The 19,439-nt window shown below is 32.8% G+C and overlaps 2 protein-coding genes across 2 annotated transcripts; both read left to right on the plus strand.

Moving 5' to 3' along the window:
• Positions 1–1,775: 1,775 nt before the first annotated feature.
• LOC113517433 (leukocyte surface antigen CD53-like) lies at positions 1,776–9,654 on the plus strand. The gene is made up of 5 exons (XM_052900334.1): positions 1,776–1,934; positions 2,828–3,016; positions 5,363–5,533; positions 7,189–7,398; positions 9,075–9,654. The coding sequence occupies exons 1-5, from the start codon at positions 1,863–1,865 to the stop codon at positions 9,144–9,146; spliced, it is 714 nt and encodes a 237-aa protein (XP_052756294.1). The 5' UTR covers positions 1,776–1,862; the 3' UTR covers positions 9,147–9,654.
• Positions 9,655–11,336: 1,682 nt separating this feature from the next.
• On the plus strand, positions 11,337–18,901 carry LOC113517337 (CD63 antigen-like). The gene is made up of 5 exons (XM_026901992.3): positions 11,337–11,498; positions 11,597–11,785; positions 15,510–15,680; positions 17,076–17,312; positions 18,646–18,901. Exons 1-5 carry the CDS (start codon positions 11,436–11,438, stop codon positions 18,712–18,714), a joined length of 729 nt encoding a protein of 242 aa, XP_026757793.1. The 5' UTR covers positions 11,337–11,435; the 3' UTR covers positions 18,715–18,901.
• The last annotated feature ends 538 nt before the right edge of the window (positions 18,902–19,439 follow it).

Here is a 19,439-nt window from a genome sequence, read left to right on the forward strand (position 1 = left end):
CAGTGTATGTTAAGATTGTGGATTGTAAAAATAAAAAAAAAAAAATATAAAATACGCTTACGGTACAAAAGAAACTATTGTTAAAATTTTCAATTGCATCTGCATCTTAGTCTATGAATTAATATAACAGGTGTGGTACTTAAAATATTTTTACTAATTAGGTAAGTTATTTATAATGGATCTACTAATATTATAATATAAAGTAATATAATAAGCATTTTCTCTATGATGTAGATATATGTTAACTTTCAATGTTATGCCAAAACTAATGAAATTATGATATATTTTTTTTATAAAAGACAAAAGATTTCAGAAATTCAATTTTACAATACAGAGGCTATTTAAATTACTGAATGTAGGCATTATGATGTTATATTAATAATATTATTAATAATTTTTACAATGTCGTCTGGAATTTTTGGATAAATGAAACAATTTTATAATAGTTTTAATAATTTATTTACATCTTCGTTTGTTACAGATTACGCTATATTCATAAAATTTTATTAGTAAGAAATTTAAACGAATAGCAACATTATTTTACAACTCGAGGAGGGGGGGGGGGGAGTAATGACAGACGACGAGCATAGACAATGGTTTCGACTTTGACCAAGAAACAAGTATTCAGTATGTCGTCGAAGAATAAGTATTATTATGTAGATAAAATTGGAATACAATATTTGCAACCAACATAAATATAAATATAACAATTTTAAAATTATGGAAATATTTATAATGTGGTATTGTTAAAAATATCGATATTGATAGATATTATCACAGACATTATTATATGCCTGTAGATATAAAATATTAAGCTACTTCATGCAGTATTTTTTTCAATTTGAGTAACTAATTGCATAGATTTTTTACAAATATAGTTTGTACAAAGAGACACGGACTAAAGCAGCATAGGTAGACAGGTATAATTTAAAAAAATGGCGCGCTCATTAATTCATAAATTTTAAAAATTACATTTTATATAGTACCTAACAAATATTTAAAAATTAACATTAGCAGTTATTTAAGAAAGTTGATTTCAAACTAGTGAGGGATGATAGGTGAAAATGAAGGGTCAGGTCAGTTAGTCCATCGTGATGAATATATCTGGAATTCAGCATGATGGTTTCCAGGGGTGACCACGTGGACGTCGACCTGGCAGGGTATATTGCCAGGAATGGGATTGGTAGTCCGCATTACTAACAATCCTTTCCCCTTCGATCCAAATAGGCTATAGACATAGTGATTACTTGTTCTGTGGGATATGTGGGCGGCATACATTTTGAGCGATGCCTCTTGTGGAAAAAAATTGGTTTAAATTATTGAACTTTGAAAAAAATAGATATTTATGAGATTCCTCAAACCACGAAACCGTGGGAATGGGTCCATATTGTCCACATTCTACGTCACTTAAGCCTATATGTTCTGAAGGCTACTTGTTCAAAATAAGATTTTTAACTTAAGTAAATACCTATAATAATTTAATTATTAATTTTAATTATATTAAATTTTTATACATAAAGTGTATTTCTTATTCAAATATACCTATAATGGTAATTATATTTTTTATATAATTTATATCTATATTACTATTAATTACATTTATTTAGATATAATAATTGTCGTGTAATACAATCAATATGAAACAAAAGTTTTTGTTTGTCAGAAATATTGATTTTTCTAATCTAACATGTTTATTTAGATCGCGTTTATAGTCTTTTTTAACATTTCGATAAAATCGAAGAGATATCCACGAAGCTGTCTAGATAAACTGTGATATTGAATGATAAAAGAATCATCTCAGATTCATTTCCAGTTTGCTATATAATTTTATTTGTATATGACGGATATTACTAGGTACGAAAATGAAAATCAAAGTTCCTAAATTTTTTAAATCAGTGAGATATTCGTTAGCAGCTATAAATGGCTTATTTTTGGTACGTTATAACATTATTTATATTTTTAAGAACATTTATTTTAAGTTTAAATTTAGTGATAGTACGTAACTAATTGTGGAATTGAATAATTTTCCTATTTAAAACGCTTTACATATAAATCGCGTAATCACGTGATCGATTTAGTATAAAAGTCATAAAAAAATTTATAGGTCCATGTAAAAGTTGTTGATTTTCACGAATCTTTGTCCACGCCTCATTTCAATATCTAGGGAAGGGTCTCGGACTTTTCCTCTGGCAGGTTTAGCGCAGTTTATATAATATTATCATTGGTTTTTATTGTTACTTTCAATTAATAATTTATACTTTAATCCCGCGGCTTCACCCACGTGAATCGATACATAAAGTATCTTATGTGTTAAGTTAGGATAAAAGTAGCTTTGTAGTTTTTGTAGTTATAAAAGAGTAACAGACATCCATTTATCCATTGTTTTAAAATTTTGCATTCATAATATCAATAATGGGAGACAGGCGTCACAGATATGTGTGTATGTATGTATGTAATATACATGAAATCAATTTTTAATTTTTAAACAGTGATTTCATGACTGCACAGCATTGTAAACGGTCATTTTTGCATTCTTTCTCCTTCAAAATGCAGAAGAAGATTGTTAGTGATGCCACCTGGCGGCCTTATTGTTAGGAGTATACATCAGGTAGACTTCCTCGTGCTTCCTCATGAATTCAATAAGAATTATTTATCGTAGTTAATTTGTGTCGAATTCGTTCCAATGGGCTAACTGACCTGCTTTCATCATCATTGCTTCATATCTCATCCCTTACTGGTACCCCGTAAGCGTATTCCGATAGTCCAGGTGGGACTTTGAGGGTCTTAAATTTGATTATGCTTAGGTATCTATGTTTTTTGTTAACAGCTAACCGGGATTCTTATGCTGCTTGTCGGGGTGACGATTTTGGTACAATACCTGAATTACGAGTTGCTAATTACGAAGAAATTCTTCACATTACCACGGTTCGCCATAGGCATTGGAGTGATCATATTATTGGTGTCAGTTCTCGGCTTCTACGGCGCTATATCGGAGGGCTTTTATTATATAGCAGCGGTTAGTTCAAATTAGACATATTTGTGGTACTATTCCTTAAACTTATGTTTAAAATTACAATTTAATAGTTTAAGAAAAAAATTAAAAATTAGGTACATCTCTACTCAAAGTTTGCTGGAAGAGACTCTTACAGATTTAAACTCGACTACAATCTTTATGCACAATAGACTATAAAAAAATAAATTATTAAATTTGAGCGCGTTTGACTTTAATCTCACCTGATATTAAGTAATGATGAGTGTCTAAAATGTAAAGTAGTTTTAATATAATTCTCCAAAAAAAAAAAAAAAAAAATGGTTCCATAGAATAACAATTTCGGTGTAATAATAAAAAAAAAATATGAAATCTTAATTTTAATGACGTGAGTATTTTAGAGAGAATAGGTTCGATTCTGAGCTGCCAATTCCTAAACCAATCTAAAATTAAAACTTCGATTTAATATCACGGCAAAATTTTTAATCTAAGAAACAATATTGTTGTTATGTTAAAATTATTATAAATTTAGTTTATGAGAGTCTTCAGAAACAGTAATTTCACAAAACTATCATTTTAAACTATTAGATTAAAAGAAAAATAGTTTAGAAAAATAGCGCCTCAGAATCGACTTCAATATCAACTAATTTGTCAAAGTATCAAGATTCGATGGTCATGTATGTGACTCTTTTTTTATGTTATTTAAAATATGAAACAAGTAGATGAAAAACAAACAAAAAAAAAATTATCAATCTTGATTAAAAATGGCAACAGTCTAAAAAAAAAAGATAGAGCAATTTAACCTATATATAAAATATGTAGGTTAAGAAATAACTTTAAAGAAATGGAGCTTTAAAATTTACTCCAATGGAGAAGCATACTGCCAATTTATTTCGTTCGTGGTGCCGCTGTGTTATAATGTAAACAACTTCTTATACTTATTTATATTTTGTCAATATTCGAGGGAGACTGTACAGAAGTCGTTTGCTTGGCTATCTTTGTCACATTCATGTTTCTACTGTGAAACAGTTGATTTTGCGTGGCTGTGTAACGATTTGAAGAGTGGGATATGGCAGTGAATTTATGGGGTACAGAGATATAAGACCTTGGTCTTCAGTAATAGCAACGCATGGGGGGTATCATGAGTGAAACAGTATACTCTATTTAAACAAAAATAAGATTAATAGTTTTCTCCAGAGCATGCGTCAATAGGTTGTGGACTCAGGTAATAAATTTATAACGGTTACAATAATTGGGCGGGACGTATGCTTGGTTACCACCTTTATGGATGCTGTTATTATAAAGATGATAACATTGTTTGTATGATTCATAATATTGCGATAACGTGTGCATTTCAAGATACAAGGTAATAATGTACTCGTATGATCAGGCGCGGTTTTTATATTTATGAAAAACTACTCTTAAAAGGAAAATCATGTCGCTGGCTTTAAACCATAGGGGCGAATATGTAAAAATTATTTTCAATATATTTATATGGGGGGAAGGGATTGTTAGTTATGGGGAGTTTAGTCCCCATTGCTATCAATATACCCTATCAGGTCGTCTTCCACGCGGTTCCCCCTGGAAACTATCGTGACCAATTTATCATTGAATTCGTCGCAATGGGCTAACTGACCTGCCTTTTCATCCTCACCTATCACCGCTCACTGGTACCCCGCTAGTATATACCAATAGCGCAGGCGGGGCAACCATGCCATTTTCACGAATAAAAAAAAATATTTATATGTATGTAATTGTATATTTACCCCCCGAAACGACATGACCGATATGACATTTAAACTATGAGGTAGGCACCGAACTAAACTAATTTGCTTTGTTTTCTTTTTTTGCGATCAAAATATCTAAATTATTTCAATAATATTTATGGATGGATTATGTGTGTTTACTTGACATATAGAATCAGCAAAGCGCACGTGACATCCCTGGTGTTACAACCATCCATAAGCAAGGGGAAAGGGATTGTTAGCAATAGAGTTTATCAGCCTCATTGCTAGCAACATGCTTTATTAGGTCGACCTCCACGTGGTTCCCCCTGGAAACCATCGTGAACAATTCTTGTTGAATTCGTCACGATGGGCTAACTGACCTGCTTCATCCTTACCTATCATTCTTCACTGGTGCCCCGCCGGTGTATACCGACAGCGCGGGTGGGGTTACCATTCCATTATCACCCATTAAGAAAAAAAAAACCATCCATAAGCTACGGTAATTCCGTTTACTATAAGACAGGTCTTATGCTTGTTTGCCGCTATAGTTGTAAAAAAGTATTTTTTTAAGTAATTCACGTGTGTAATTAAACTGTGGGTTACAGTTATTTTATAACATTTTAAAATATGCATGGTATTGTTTCAGTATGTGATCTTATTGATAGTCGTGTTAATTTTTGAGATGTCCATCGTTATAGCCAGTTATGGCCTAAAAAATAATGCCGTCTCCGAGATACGGACGACAATGGAGGAGACTCGTCAGCTCTATGGTTCCCGAAAGGAGATTACCGTCTTATGGGATGAATTGCAAATGAATGTGAGTAATTAAAATTTAATAAGTATATATTTTAAGAAAGGTTCTTGAGTGGCGACCCTGTAAGGGCAAACGCATTTTAGAACAATCTGCCACTAGATGGAGAGATGACATCAAATGCTTGGCAGGGAATCAGTAGATGCAGGTGAATCAGGACCATTCCTTATAGCAGTCTATGGGGAGGGCCTATATTCAGCCATGGACAAATAATAGCTGAGATGATGAAGTATTTTGCCAGCACCGCCGGTCCTGCATTAGATTTAGGTCCATTTTCAACACATACACTAAACAAACCTTTCATTTAAATGATATCATTAGTTAAATACAATTGCTCTTAAGAAAAATAATATAAATTATACATATTATATCTGACAAAACAACATAATAATGAAGATTATACAATTATATAATAACATTACTATTTTACTTTTAATTTTGAATAAAAGAAAAACATATAAAAAATGGAATAAGAGTTTCATAATGGTACTTTTATATATGATATTTACAATTTTAAATGAGAATGAGAGAGAAAAAGCCCTCCTGATGGCAAGTGGTAATCGTTGTCTTGCCAATAGACAGAAACAGGTACCATGGATTTCACACAGCACACTATGATCTGCATGGTACCCCTCATTCTTGTCAACTACACTATTACGTATTTTAAATAAACAATACCGATATATTTAAGTTTTATTAACTTGGATTGCACCATGTCGTGATTACGACACGGTCACGACAAAAATATATTTATTTATTTATTTAACTCTTTATTGCACCATAAATAAAAATATACAATGACAAGTCAATAATTCAAGTGAAATACAGTAACATAAATACAGATTGAAATATACACATAAAGGTACAAAAGGCGGTCTTATCGCTAGGGCAATCTCTTACAGATAACCTTTAGTTAAAGGAGAACAGATAGAAAAGGGCAGGTGGCGCAAGAGTGAATTAATAATTTTCGCGCATAAAATACAAAAAAATGTAATGCACAAAAATATCAAATACATATAATTTATTAAACTAATATAATTCAAGAACAGGAATGTTTAAAATTAATTACGGTGTTATACGTTACGTCCTCTGTAATTTCACATCTCAGTTTGGAAATTAAGACAGCCATGAATGTATAATTGTTTTATGGCAGGAATTCGATTGGGATAGAAGTACCCAAGCAGAGGACTTTTGTATGAACTATTCCTATGGTCCATGTAGTCCTGGCATAGAAAAAGCCACTCATTCTTTTCCCCTGGGTGTCGTAAGAGGCGATTTAGAGAAATTAATAGTCAAGAGATGAACAGCAGCATCCCTCTTAAAACACCACCAAAACCTCTCTGCGGTTGCCAAAACCGCCTGCCAAGCATGGCAACTACTGGCAAAACCCCCCAAAAGGAGGCGCCTAACGGCTGATATTGATGATGTGTATGGTATTCTTCTCGCCGTGTATCCCGGCATAGAATAGGCCACCCCTTCCTTTTCCGTGGGTGTGATAAGAGGCGACTAAGCGAGGATAAGGGATGGGCAGTAGTGCCTCTCTTAATACATCTCTAAGAACCTAACTACGGTTGCCAACATGCCTGCCAAGCGTGGCAACTACAGGCAATACTCCCAATAGGAGGAGTTCTAACGGTTGATTTCTTTGGCATTCTTTACAGTACGAATGTTGCGGCGTGACCGGTCGTCATGACTGGATATCCAATCAGATACCGGTGAGCTGCTGCCACATAGACTATGGAACTGTGTCCCCATTCGAGTGTGGCCTAGCCAACGCATACAGCACTGGCTGCGCTGCCGCTCTCGGACAGTGGCTCAGTTATAAGGCACATGTCCTGGCCATCATTTCGCTGCTTGTCACCTGTTTACAGGTTTGTTGTCTTTATTTTTTATTTATGGTTTTTCAACATTCTGACGGCCCACTTGGTGGAAATCGATAATCATCACTTACAGACAAGAGCAGTATGGTTGTTGTAAAATGCACTATGGTCATGGTTAGCATCATGTGTTGCCATTTCTGAGGATGAAGGTGCTGTGACTTCGTAATTTTACCGCCATATCCTACCTTTCGAATTTTGAACTGAAACGCAAGCGTATTTGCCTCACGGAAGAAACATAAATGGGTCAGAGGTACTTAAGCGGATGATTTTTATACAAAAGCCTCTTATAATAAATTATACTATAATGACAGTATAAATACCAGAATTTTACCAGAGGGAGACTTTGTACAAAAATCTTTTGCTTGGGTATCTCTGTCCCATTCGTGTTTCAACCGTAAAGCAGTTGTGTTTGCATGGCTGTGTTTCGATTTGAAGGGTGGGATATGGCGTTAATTTACTGGGTACAGAGGAATAACACCTGAGTCCTCAGGAATGGCAACGCATGGGGGGTATGATGGGCGAAACAGTATACTCTGTTATATTCATGGTATTGCTCATGTTTATAGGCGACGGTTACCACTTTCCATTAGGTGGGCCGTCAGCTTGTTTGCCATACTAAGTTGTATATAAAAAATATTAGTACTATATAGACTAGAGTAGAATGGAGTCTAGCGTAGAGTAAACCGGAGTCGAGTCAACCCGAGTGGTAGTAGATCGAAGCGGAGCGAAGCAGAGTGGAGTAGAATCTCAGAATAGAGTTTCAGAGTAGAGTAGAGAGAATTAGAAATAAAAATAGTCTTTATTCAAATATATTTCTTTATAAAGCTGTACGAGTCGCTAGAAACGTTACCGTTAAGCATGTCGTTTGCATGACCAGGATAAACAGTAGGTTATATCTATTCCCAACACAAACATTTCTTTATGGCTATTTTTCATACCGTGTCGAATTTTTTTTTTGATGGGTGAAAATGATATAGTAACTCCGCCTGCGCTAACAGGATACGCTGGCGGAGCACCGGTGAAGGGTGATAGAGGAGAATGAAAACAGCGGGTCTACCATGAAATGAAATTCCGAAATTTCGGACTCAATTTTGTGTTTTTGTTTATACCAGAATATAATCGGACCAATAAATGGAGTTTAACATTTCGTTCGTCATAAATCTTATCATAAAAGTCCAAAGGAATAATATTTTAATATTTTTAATATTTCCAAACGGCATGTATTATGTAATTTTAACATCAAATTTCTGTTTCGTTTATCTCCGAAATTTCGGAAAACATTTCATGGTAGGCCCTCAGGTCAGTTAGCCCATCATGAAGAATTCATCAGAAATTAACCATGATAGTTTCCAGGAAGAACCGCGAGGAGGACGACTTGGTCGGGTATATTGCTAGCAATGGGATTCTCAGTCTCCATCACTAACAATCCCTTTCCCCCCTATTAGGTCTAAGTTACATTAACTAACAATAAAATACTAAATGTTTACAAATGTTATAATTGTGAGAGTGTTTCTTACCTCATAGCGCATTAACGGCTTAATTAGTTACTGTGACATTATTTTTAGAAAATTCAATTTATGTAGGTATATCCCGGTCACGTGAGCGAAATCGCGGGTAAAAGCTAGTATAATTATAATATTAGCAAATTTATTTGATTGTTGTTTCAGGTATTAATAACAGCAGCTGCTGGATGGCTCGCATATAGATCTAAGTTCTCAGAGGTCCAATTGGAGTCATAAAATATGTAATATATGTACATAATAGCTGGATAAGTAGCAATAAATAAATACTTAAGGCGTATAATAAGTTGACCGTTTATTTAAAGATTTCATAATGAGATATTTATAAGTGACGGACGTATTTATCGATTGAAACTTTTTTTTTACAACGCGCATAAAAAAGAACAGAACGCCGGATGTTGCTGTCTCGTTCTATCTTAGCATATGATATCGTCACTTGTGTATGCTATTGGACCTTCGTAAGTTTAGAAAAACAACAAAATTTGGAATTAACTTTACTGGATGTGTAATCAATATTGAGGCTCAACATTTTTTAATATTTTTCAAACCAAAAGAATATACTAAATATTCTTTTCTTTTTTCGGTAAACTGAAATTAGTATTTGTTTGTGTAATAAAATTAATTTTTATTCATTAATAAATTCATTGTTATTTCATTACAACATTGTAAGATTTTTTCACTAGATGTTAACAAAAATATTTTATGAATAAATGAGTTTAAATATGTATATAGTAATATATTTACTGCTCTTTTCAACTAAATACCAATTTTCGGGTTCCGCGACCAAATCGTATAAACGGAATTCTTATTTATTCGTCTTTTATATATCTTGCTGTCTGTCTGTTTGTTTGGTCCTATGTCGTCATGTAACTGAATATTAATTATTCATAACATTAAATAGTTGGTAATAAATTGCAAAAAAAAAAAAAGATATAATCCATAGAGGTCCTTGATTACGTTTATCTATGATTAAGACTGTTTAATATGTCAAACACTCGGATAAAAAATTATTTATAGCCCAAAGATTAGGGCCCCACTCTAAGCTTCAAGACTGTCAATATCTGTAATCTTTTTACTTGGCTGTGTGGTCCCAGCATAGAATAGGCCACCCCTTCCTTTCCCGTGGATGTCGTAAAAGGCAACTGAGGGAGGGCGAGGGATGGACAGCAGCGTCCCTCCTAAAACACCTCTAAGGCCTAACTGCGGTTGCTAATCTGCCTGCCAAGCGTGGCAACTACTAGTAAACACCAAAGGGTGAAGCTTATGTTCAGCAGTGGACAGTTAAACGCTGATATGATGATGATGATGATGAATTTCCATTTTTTGCCATGTGGTCTTGGTAAGTTAAAGTATTAACGCTCTCCATAAATATTACAATAGACAATTATTTTGGTTTTTTACAAATAATTGTCTATAAGATAAAAGAAAATTCCTTTGATCGATACGCAATTTATGTAATACGTAAATAATATTAAAAAGTACTTATCGGTAATTGATTTGTAAAAAGATAGACTTTGTACAAAAATCGTTTGCTGCCCACCTCTATTCCATTCGTGTTTCTATCATGAAGCAGTTGTGTTTGCATGGCTGTTTCGGTTTTGAAGGGAGGAGGGGGATATGGTAGTGATTTTACAGGGTACAGAGGAATAACACCTAAGTTCTCAGGAATGGCAACGCATGGCGGGTATCATGAACGAGACGGTATGCTCTGTTATGTCCATGGTACTGCTCATGTCTATAGGCGAAGGTTGCCACTTTCCATCAGGTGTGCCGTCAGCTTGTTTGCCATTCTAAGTTGTATAAAAAAACTTAGATGTCTCATGATGATGAATCATACCATCATAATCTGTAATCATTTACGTATATTACTAACAAAAGAAATAAAATAGATAAATATTTATTAATAAATCGTATTTACAAATTAAATATTGGTAAATAAATGATCTAATAGATTGTTTAAAAAACGTTTGTAGAAATAAAAAGGATCTAATTGACCGACATTCTGCTTTGAATTTTTTTAACAGATAAATATGTAATCATAACCCTGCCTGACCTATCAGTATACACTGACGGGAAATCACCGTGTAATTATAGAATAGGATGAATTCAGGTCAGTTGAACCAACATAACAAATTAATCATGATGCTTTTTAGAAGAGACCGCGTGGAGGTCGACTGACATATTGGCTACGTGGGCGCTAATCCCGTCAATGAAAATTCCATTCTCTCGCGACATTGGTAGCAATAGGTTTCAGCGTTTCTATTACTGACATTGTCCTCTTTCTGTTTTGAATATTACAAATAATTTTTATTGTAACAAGTGTACTGTTATCATAATTTTCATATTATTGCCTATCACTGTATTATAAAGGAGCCCTGGGCGAGATAACACATTTGTTTTCTTATCAAGATTAATGTATAGTGATAAAAATATCTGTAGCTGAAACAAAGCGGCGCAGTGCCCGTCAGTGTGTAACGTGTGATTAGAACAAATTATTGAACGTTCAAAATGTTGTCTAAAATATTTGGTACAGTGAAATATTTGTTATTGATTACAAATTTCCTTTTCTTGGTAAGTTTAACGTGTAAAATGGCATCAAATGTGAAGATGTTAAAGTTATAATTTGTCAATGGTGTTATTGAAAACGATTTCATGTGACTGGATTTCAGATAACGGGTATAATAGTATTGTCTGTGGGCAGTTCTGTACAGTCAGCTTATAATGGATACCATCAGTTTCTATCAGACAGATTTTTCTCATTACCCGCCTTTTGCATAGCAACTGGCGTCATTATAATACTGATTGGTTTTATCGGCTTCTATGGAGCTTACACGGAAAATCACAGAGTCATTCTCGCGGTGAGTGTTATTCCACTTTCCTACTTTCTAATAAATATTGCGATTATGAAAATTTGTAAGATATTTTGTTTTACTCAATGAAATGGTAACCCCGCCTGCGCTATTGATATACGCTGTCGGGTTACCTGTGAGTAATGATGGGTAAGGATGAAAGTAGGTCAAGTGAATGAAATTAGGTAACATTCTCCCATAGGGACGAATTAGTTTCTCATAATGATTTCCAGCAATAGGACACATTTCATTTAATAATGCTTCTATATTTTAAATTAGTCGTATGGTCCTGGCATAGAATGATCCATCCCTTTCTGTCCTGAGTGTCGTAATAGGCGACTAAGAGGATTTAATGGTAGAGAGATGGCCAGCAGCGTTTCTCCTAAAACATCACCAAAGTCTAACTGCGGTTGCTAATCCACCTGCCAAACATGGTAATTACAAACAAAACCGCCCAAGAAGGAGGCTTATGTCCAGCAGTGGACAATTAAAGGCTGATATGAAGAGGATGATTCTAAATTTGGCTCAGGACCATTCCTTGTGGCAGGCTATGGAAGACGCCTGTAATCAGCAATGATCTGATCTTAATTCTCCCATCTCGCTCATCATATCACAAATATTCATATAGTCCATCTATCTTATTTTGGTTTCACAACATTCCCTTATTCATCTACTATAAAAATCCTTATTGGTATATTTACATGGTCCTCATTACCTCTTAACATGTCTTGTTCATCTGTCCTGAATAATCATCTTTCTCTCACCTCAAAACAGTTTTTCAGATTTTCTAATTTTCAATATGTTAATTGTTAATTAGCTAGTTTTTAAGTAAAGTAACAACATACCATAGTTTGGGAGTAGGGGGAGTTGGGAGGAGAGATTTCGTTTATATTTCTAAAAATCTGATATTAGATCCAAGTCTCAATTTACCTAAGTAATTCATTTCTCAACAATTTTTATAATTCGAAGTTAAAATTGTTAGTCAATTCAATACAATAACAATATTTGAAAAAAAAAAAATCGTCTGAAATTAATGCTGAGTATTTAGAGAGATTAAATATAGAGAAAAGCTTGATCACTAAAATTAACTCACTACTATTAACTCACTACTATTAAGAGGGGTTCTTTAAATGAAATTATTCTTTGATCGCTAGGTTTTTAAACCAAATCATGTATTCTTTTAAGTTTACAAAATAATAAAGGAGGATATACTTAATAGAGTATCAGTTCTTCCTCTTTGCAGTAGGCGTCAAGAAATCGAGTGACGAATGTGATTAAGCAATGAGACAATTATGAGTAACTAATTGAATTTTGATGTTGAGCAGGTATTATATGGAGTATTGTAGGCACGAAATTTGGAATATAATGATTTAAGGCATTAATGATTATGACATATTCGAAGCGATGATCATCATTATTATATTAGGCTATCGGTTTTTAACTAACACAATTAAAAAAACAATCAAACTGAATGAAAGTAGGAAAATCAAGTAATACGGTAATTATGACTTACATAATTTACAACCTAGACGCTTGACTATGTTTACTTATATACTTTATAATGTATCGTTTTGGAAAATTTCCATAATTTCGTGTCATTTTAATATATACCTGTCTATTTACTTATACTGATATTCTTGTACTGGATTTGAGTATACTCAATATGTATGGAAGAAGTGGCATCATCATTTAAATTTACCTCTAAAATTAATATTTCAATATGATGGTTTCGCGATAGTACCTACTATTTTATGTATCATTAGAAACTAAATTTATTTATCTTTGCATTCGAGTATTCTGACACTTCCCTATGGTTGACTGGGAGAGAATGCTTTTAGCATTAAGTCCTCTATGTACACATATTTGTCCTAATGAATAAATAAATAAATTTATAATAATTTTGACTTAAATACATTAGGAATTTAGTTCATATTGGTTCCTAGAATAAAGATTTTGCTGTGACACTGATTTGAAATTCGATCTTAGATTATGAAAGAAAAGTTTCAATAAAGGTTTGATTTAATTTCTAATTTCTAATTAATAATTAATATTATTCGAATTTTAAAAGCACGACCGGCGATCTATTTTTATCGTAACGTTGAATATCAGTTCCATTTTACTGAGACTCTCTATAAGTAGTAAAGGATATACCATACAATGAATGTACCTGCCATAGTATGTATTGCGACATGAAATACCATGAATTATGTGATCCATTTCATAGAAAATTCAAACACGGACGGTGTCTACCCTGCTATTAATGAGCTGACGATAATTTTGGCTGTCATGATGCAATACGTGACTGTCTCTAGTCATAATAGAGTTTAAAATAATCGAATTTAAATTTTAACCGGTTGTAGTAAGATATACATTTATACACAGTCTTGCGCGCAGAATGTTTATAGTTCATTACACGACAGCATATTTTTAGGGCTTTGGCTTTTTTATAACGTACGGTCTGAAGGAGATTAGATGGCGCGTAATACCTTATGTATTTCAGATGTTATTAATATTATTTTTTTTTTTGTTAATAGAATGACATTTGAATGGGGTATAAAATTTACTATATGTATGAAGTCCATGTTCCGAAGTTAGGTAAATTTAGTTCAGTAATTTCGAAAATGTTCCCGCTGTTTACAACTGTTTGCAACGGTAATTGTACATTTTTATTTTGAAAATTAAAAAAAGAATTTGAAGTCGTCTATTCTATTTTTCTTGTTTAGAAATTAATTTTTTTTTGTATAATTTTTTTATGATGTTTTTTTTTTGCGAATTTGAAAAAGATCCTTTATCATAATTCCATTATGTTTTTATAAATTAGATCAATTTCGATAACAACGTAAACGAAGTCATGGGCATAGTATATTTTTAATACTATCTAAATTGCTCGATTGAATTTTTATTTATTTATAAGATGTATAATACAATAGGATATGTACTAAATATATATGAAATATACCTTTCTGTATACTGCATAAAAATTACGAAGCAAAGGAAAAACTGCTTGTAGACATGATTTTGCGTTTCAAATAATTTTTTTTTTAAATGTAACGAACCAAACTATGCATCAGCGGTACGGTAGGTGTGTTCGAGATTTACTTAGCTACTCATATTTTACTTTGTAGAGCAAAACCATAATAATAAATAATAGTCTGTAGCTCTTATTATTATGACAAAAGAAAGTTTTAGGTATATATGAGATATCATCTTCATCGTCATATCAGCTCTGAACCGTCCACTGCTGAACATAGCTGGTTTTGCCAGTAGTTGCCACGCTTGGCAGGTGGATTGGCAACTATTTATATGAAATATGCTGATAGGAAATACCATTTCTAAAATTACTTGAAAGAGGGGGTGAGGGATTGTGAGGAATGGGATTTAAAGCGCCATCGCTAACAATATATCTTCTCAGGTCAATCACCACATGGTACCTCTAGAAACCATCGTAGTTGATTCCTGTTGCATTTACTTTGATGGGCTAACTGACTTGCTTTCATCCTCACTTATCATCTGTCACTAGTGCCCCACTAGAGTCTCACGATGGGCCAATTCTCTTGCTTTCATCTTCACCTATCATCCCCCACTGGTGCTCCGCTAGAGTATAGCTATAGCGCAGACGTGGATACCATTCTATTATTCAACCATTAAAAAAAAATAGTATATAATTGTTTTAACATCGACAACCCTCTTTACTTCGATGGTCAATTAAAAAAAAATCATTATTAATTTCCAGTACGTGTTTGCGATGATCCTGATGTTTGTGTTCCAACTGTCAACGTGCATAGCTGGTTATACACTGCGCAGCAGCACTGTAGCACTCGTGCAACAACAGTTACACAATACCATGCAATTGTACAAAGACGATTTTGTAGTGCAACAAGTCTGGGACGAAGTTCAGTACGATGTAAGTTACCGTATCACATTTTTTTATACTATGAATGCGAAAATGAAAAAAGTCTAAGCAAGACATACAAACTTCAATTTTACAATGTGTTTTCGCATTAAATTCTTAGTATTTTCTTATTTATATTATTTTTAATGCTTCTTTTAATATTAAACAACAATTGTTTTTTTTTATATATTTTTTTTTAATAATCTTAATTAACAATAATTACGAGTAGGTACTGTATGTACGTAGTATAAAGTAAGGAAAAAAGTCTAAGCAAGACATACTATTTCAAATTATTTCCAATTGCCGCAGGATAACATTAACAGTCTCATCGATATTATGAATAATCGGTGCCAATAAGTTTTCCATAACAGAGGAGGCCACACTTTGGGTTAATTTATGCAATTTTTGTACAACCATTTAATTTTAAGTTTAATTGATTAGGCACCTTACTTTATACTACGTACATACAGTACTTACTCGTAATTATTGTTAATTAAGATTATTAAAAAAAATATATATATAAAAAAAAAACAATTGTTGTTTAATATCAAAAAAGCATTTAAAAAATAATATAAATAAGAAAATACTAAGAATTTAATGCGAAAACACATTGTAAAATTGAAGTTTGTATCTGTTGCTTAGACTTTTTTGACGTGTGCATTATAAGAATAAGTCTCTCAGCAGAATTAACTCTCCCGTGAATTCTAAGTTTTTTTTTTATTGGAATAGTAACTATATATATACTGAGGTGTCAAATAAGTTATAAATAAGACGTGATAAAATGCTTAATATTGTAGTTCTCTTTTATCACGTCTTCCTCAGTAGGAAAACATAAAGACTATCAATGGCAGAATTGTAAAAACATAAGACAATAGAAATTCAGTATAAAAATGTAAAAGGCGTATTATGATGGCCAATAATACGCCACATAAGCATAAGCGGTCGTGGGAGGAAACATCTATGAATGAAACCGCGCTGTACGCGCATCCAGGCCTTAAAGTATGCGGGTGAACTATTTGTTGGTAGCTTTTGTTACATTTGTAGTATATTATTCACAGAGTTCTTTTTTATTACTGTAAAAAAATTAAGTAATTTTTACTGGTAATAATTAAAAAATTACGAATAATAATAACCACAAATGATTAACCTCCTCATTTTTGGTTAAATCCAAGTGAATTCATCAAGATGAACCGACTGACCTGCCTTTTCATCTTCACCTATCATTCTTCACAGGTACTCCTTTGGCATATACCGTTACCGTCTATTATAAAAAAAAAATCGAGGCCTAAATATTATTGTATTGCATTCAGATATATTTTAGGAAGTTCAGTAAATCGATCATGAATTGCTTCTTTAGAGTATAATCCCATATCATTGTTTATATTTAAAAAAATTTGTGTTCCTTAGTTTTCATGTTGTGGGGTAACCAACGCCAGTGACTGGTTAGGGCCACTGGATACAGCAACTGAAGGTAGTTTGCCTCTGAGCTGTTGTCCTCACGAGATTGGTTCAGTGGGGACTGCCACATGCACGATTAATACTTCAACTGTATATAAAAATGGATGCTCGGATGCTTTTGGAAATTGGGTGAAAGAGCATGCGGGCTCTATAGGGGTGGCTGGAGTGTTTTTGGTACTTATTCAGGTAAGATGTTACGTCACTTTTATATAATTGTGTTGGTACAGTTTTAATTTTGTATTTACTGTATGTTACCTACATACAGTAAATACAAAATACAAATTACTATAAAGTATTCTAATGTAGGCTAAGCACTCTTGGCATTTATATGTATTATTAATGTAATATTTAAAAAAAAAGGTATAAAAAAATTCAAACTTATTAGATGAAAAGCGGTAGAGTGATTTTCAGCAAGCGCGACGGCTAACTAACTTCAACTTCGATAAACCCTCCAACGTCTTTTTAACTTAGAAACTAACTAAACTTAACTAAAGAAGAAATACATTTAAAAAAAAATTTTTTTTTGAGCTATCAACTTTCTTTAAGACTCGAAACCAAAAGTAATCAGCCGGTAAATAGAGCCATGACCGCTATAGTACTGCTCAAGCGTTGCTGTTCTTAAGAACTAAGATGTTAGACCTACGTATCCCATAATTAGAAATTTTTATCAAATTTTTCCATAAATCACTTTGACTTCAGATCTATAATGATACTAGCATAGTATTCTATTATAATTTATGATACTTAATATTGCATAATACAGAAAAGGTATCTAGCTGCAGAGTAATAGAAATCAGGAATTTAGAAACTCGTTAATGAATAAAATGTTTCATTAAAATTTTTTACCTGTCATGAATTTTTTTTCAAAATTTGAAACCACCGTGAATAAAAACTTGATTTTTTTTACTACTATAGTGGCAAACAAGCATATGCCTTGTCTATGGTAGTCTATGTATGAATGTAACATCAAAGACCTCGTGTATGGATGCATGTAACATCAAAGATGCCATGCGCGCGTCGTCGATCCTTAAGAAACGTGCCCTGCAGTTTCTAGGAAAAACCTCGGCAGAAAAATCATTCCAAAACCTGAAACCGCATTGTGCGTGGCCATTCACACCTTGTTAAAATAATACAAGAAGAACAATGCTCCTAAAATGATATAATTTCACTGCATGTGTTGTGAAATCTTGAAGGAGTTTCATTATGTTTGTTATATGATGTTATTTGAAAATTAAATATTTTAAACTGTATTTAGTTTTACTGTTTTATTTTTTGTAAAATAATCATAATTCACAATTTACAATAAAATTTATTTCGGTTGTTCGAGCACTTTATGACAGTGCTTTTGACGAGGCTTCACCCTCTGTCTACGGATCTGATTCGATATAAACGTTTCATCGTACGCATGAAATTCGAGTTCGAAATTCGAAATTAGGTTTCATGGTACACCCACTAGTCAACTGCTATATTATGATATAATTAACATGATGTCTTATGATTTTTTTATGTTTTCTTTTAGGCATTAGTGGTAGGTGCGGCACTCTGGATGGCCAAGGTATCTCGGGAGGAGCAGTCGGCGTATCCTTAAGGTCCAAGAGATGTTGACAGTCAAGTTAGCTCGTTGATCGATTAGTAAGCCGGCGGTTGAGAACAGTACGCGATAGATTTTGAATTTAAAGAATGAGTGTTGTACATATGTTTTAAATATTAATTACGTATAAATGTTACACAATTGTTTAAGTTAATTACAGTTAAAATAAAATTATAGAATAATATTGTATTATCTTTATATATTTCAGTAGACCAATATATATTACCCATACGTGATAGAGTACTTCAAAGGTTGTCGTCATTTCTTCAAATTGTAAAAGTCAGTATTTTCATAACACAGCATTAGCTACAAAATTGCTTCAGCGGTGTTTACTTTTTGAAAACTAAAAGGTAAAAATTTCGCATTTCTAGAATAAAGTGTATTGTTGTGTTATATTTCGTAAGTAATATTATTTATTAAGAACAAATTTAAGTATAAATCTATATAAATAAATATCAATAGGCCAATGTATGACCTCAATATTTATTTATATTACAATGACAAAGTTTTTGTGAAACATAATATTCAAACATTTCGTTTGACGAATATCTTGTCCTTGTACAGAAAAGAGAAAAAAATTAGTTAAAAGTCTTCAAAAAGCGAGCGAGTGAAAAGGAAAATTTGGTTTCATTTTTTCATTAGTACATCCATGCGAAGCAAAGAAGGGAAACTAGTAAAAAATAAATATAAGTAAATGCTACCTATCTAGTACGATTTAGTAT

This window comes from Galleria mellonella, unplaced genomic scaffold (genome assembly GCF_026898425.1).
Source record: "Galleria mellonella isolate WM207_F2 unplaced genomic scaffold, CSIRO_AGI_GalMel_v1 utg103, whole genome shotgun sequence".
NCBI classification, from domain to species: Eukaryota; Metazoa; Arthropoda; class Insecta; order Lepidoptera; family Pyralidae; genus Galleria; species Galleria mellonella.

Bases quoted from the DNA above. Each gene is read 5' to 3' on its own strand.
- LOC113517433 (XM_052900334.1), top strand. From the start codon at position 1,863: ATGAAAATCAAAGTTCCTAAATTTTTTAAATCAGTGAGATATTCGTTA. The intron at 1,935-2,827 runs GTACGTTATAAC...TTTTGTTAACAG, and splicing joins CTATAAATGGCTTATTTTTG to CTAACCGGGATTCTTATGCT. The intron at 5,534-7,188 runs GTGAGTAATTAA...CATTCTTTACAG, and splicing joins GGGATGAATTGCAAATGAAT to TACGAATGTTGCGGCGTGAC.
- LOC113517337 (XM_026901992.3), top strand. From the start codon at position 11,436: ATGTTGTCTAAAATATTTGGTACAGTGAAATATTTGTTATTGATTACA. The intron at 15,681-17,075 runs GTAAGTTACCGT...TGTGTTCCTTAG, and splicing joins GGGACGAAGTTCAGTACGAT to TTTTCATGTTGTGGGGTAAC. The intron at 17,313-18,645 runs GTAAGATGTTAC...GTTTTCTTTTAG, and splicing joins TGTTTTTGGTACTTATTCAG to GCATTAGTGGTAGGTGCGGC.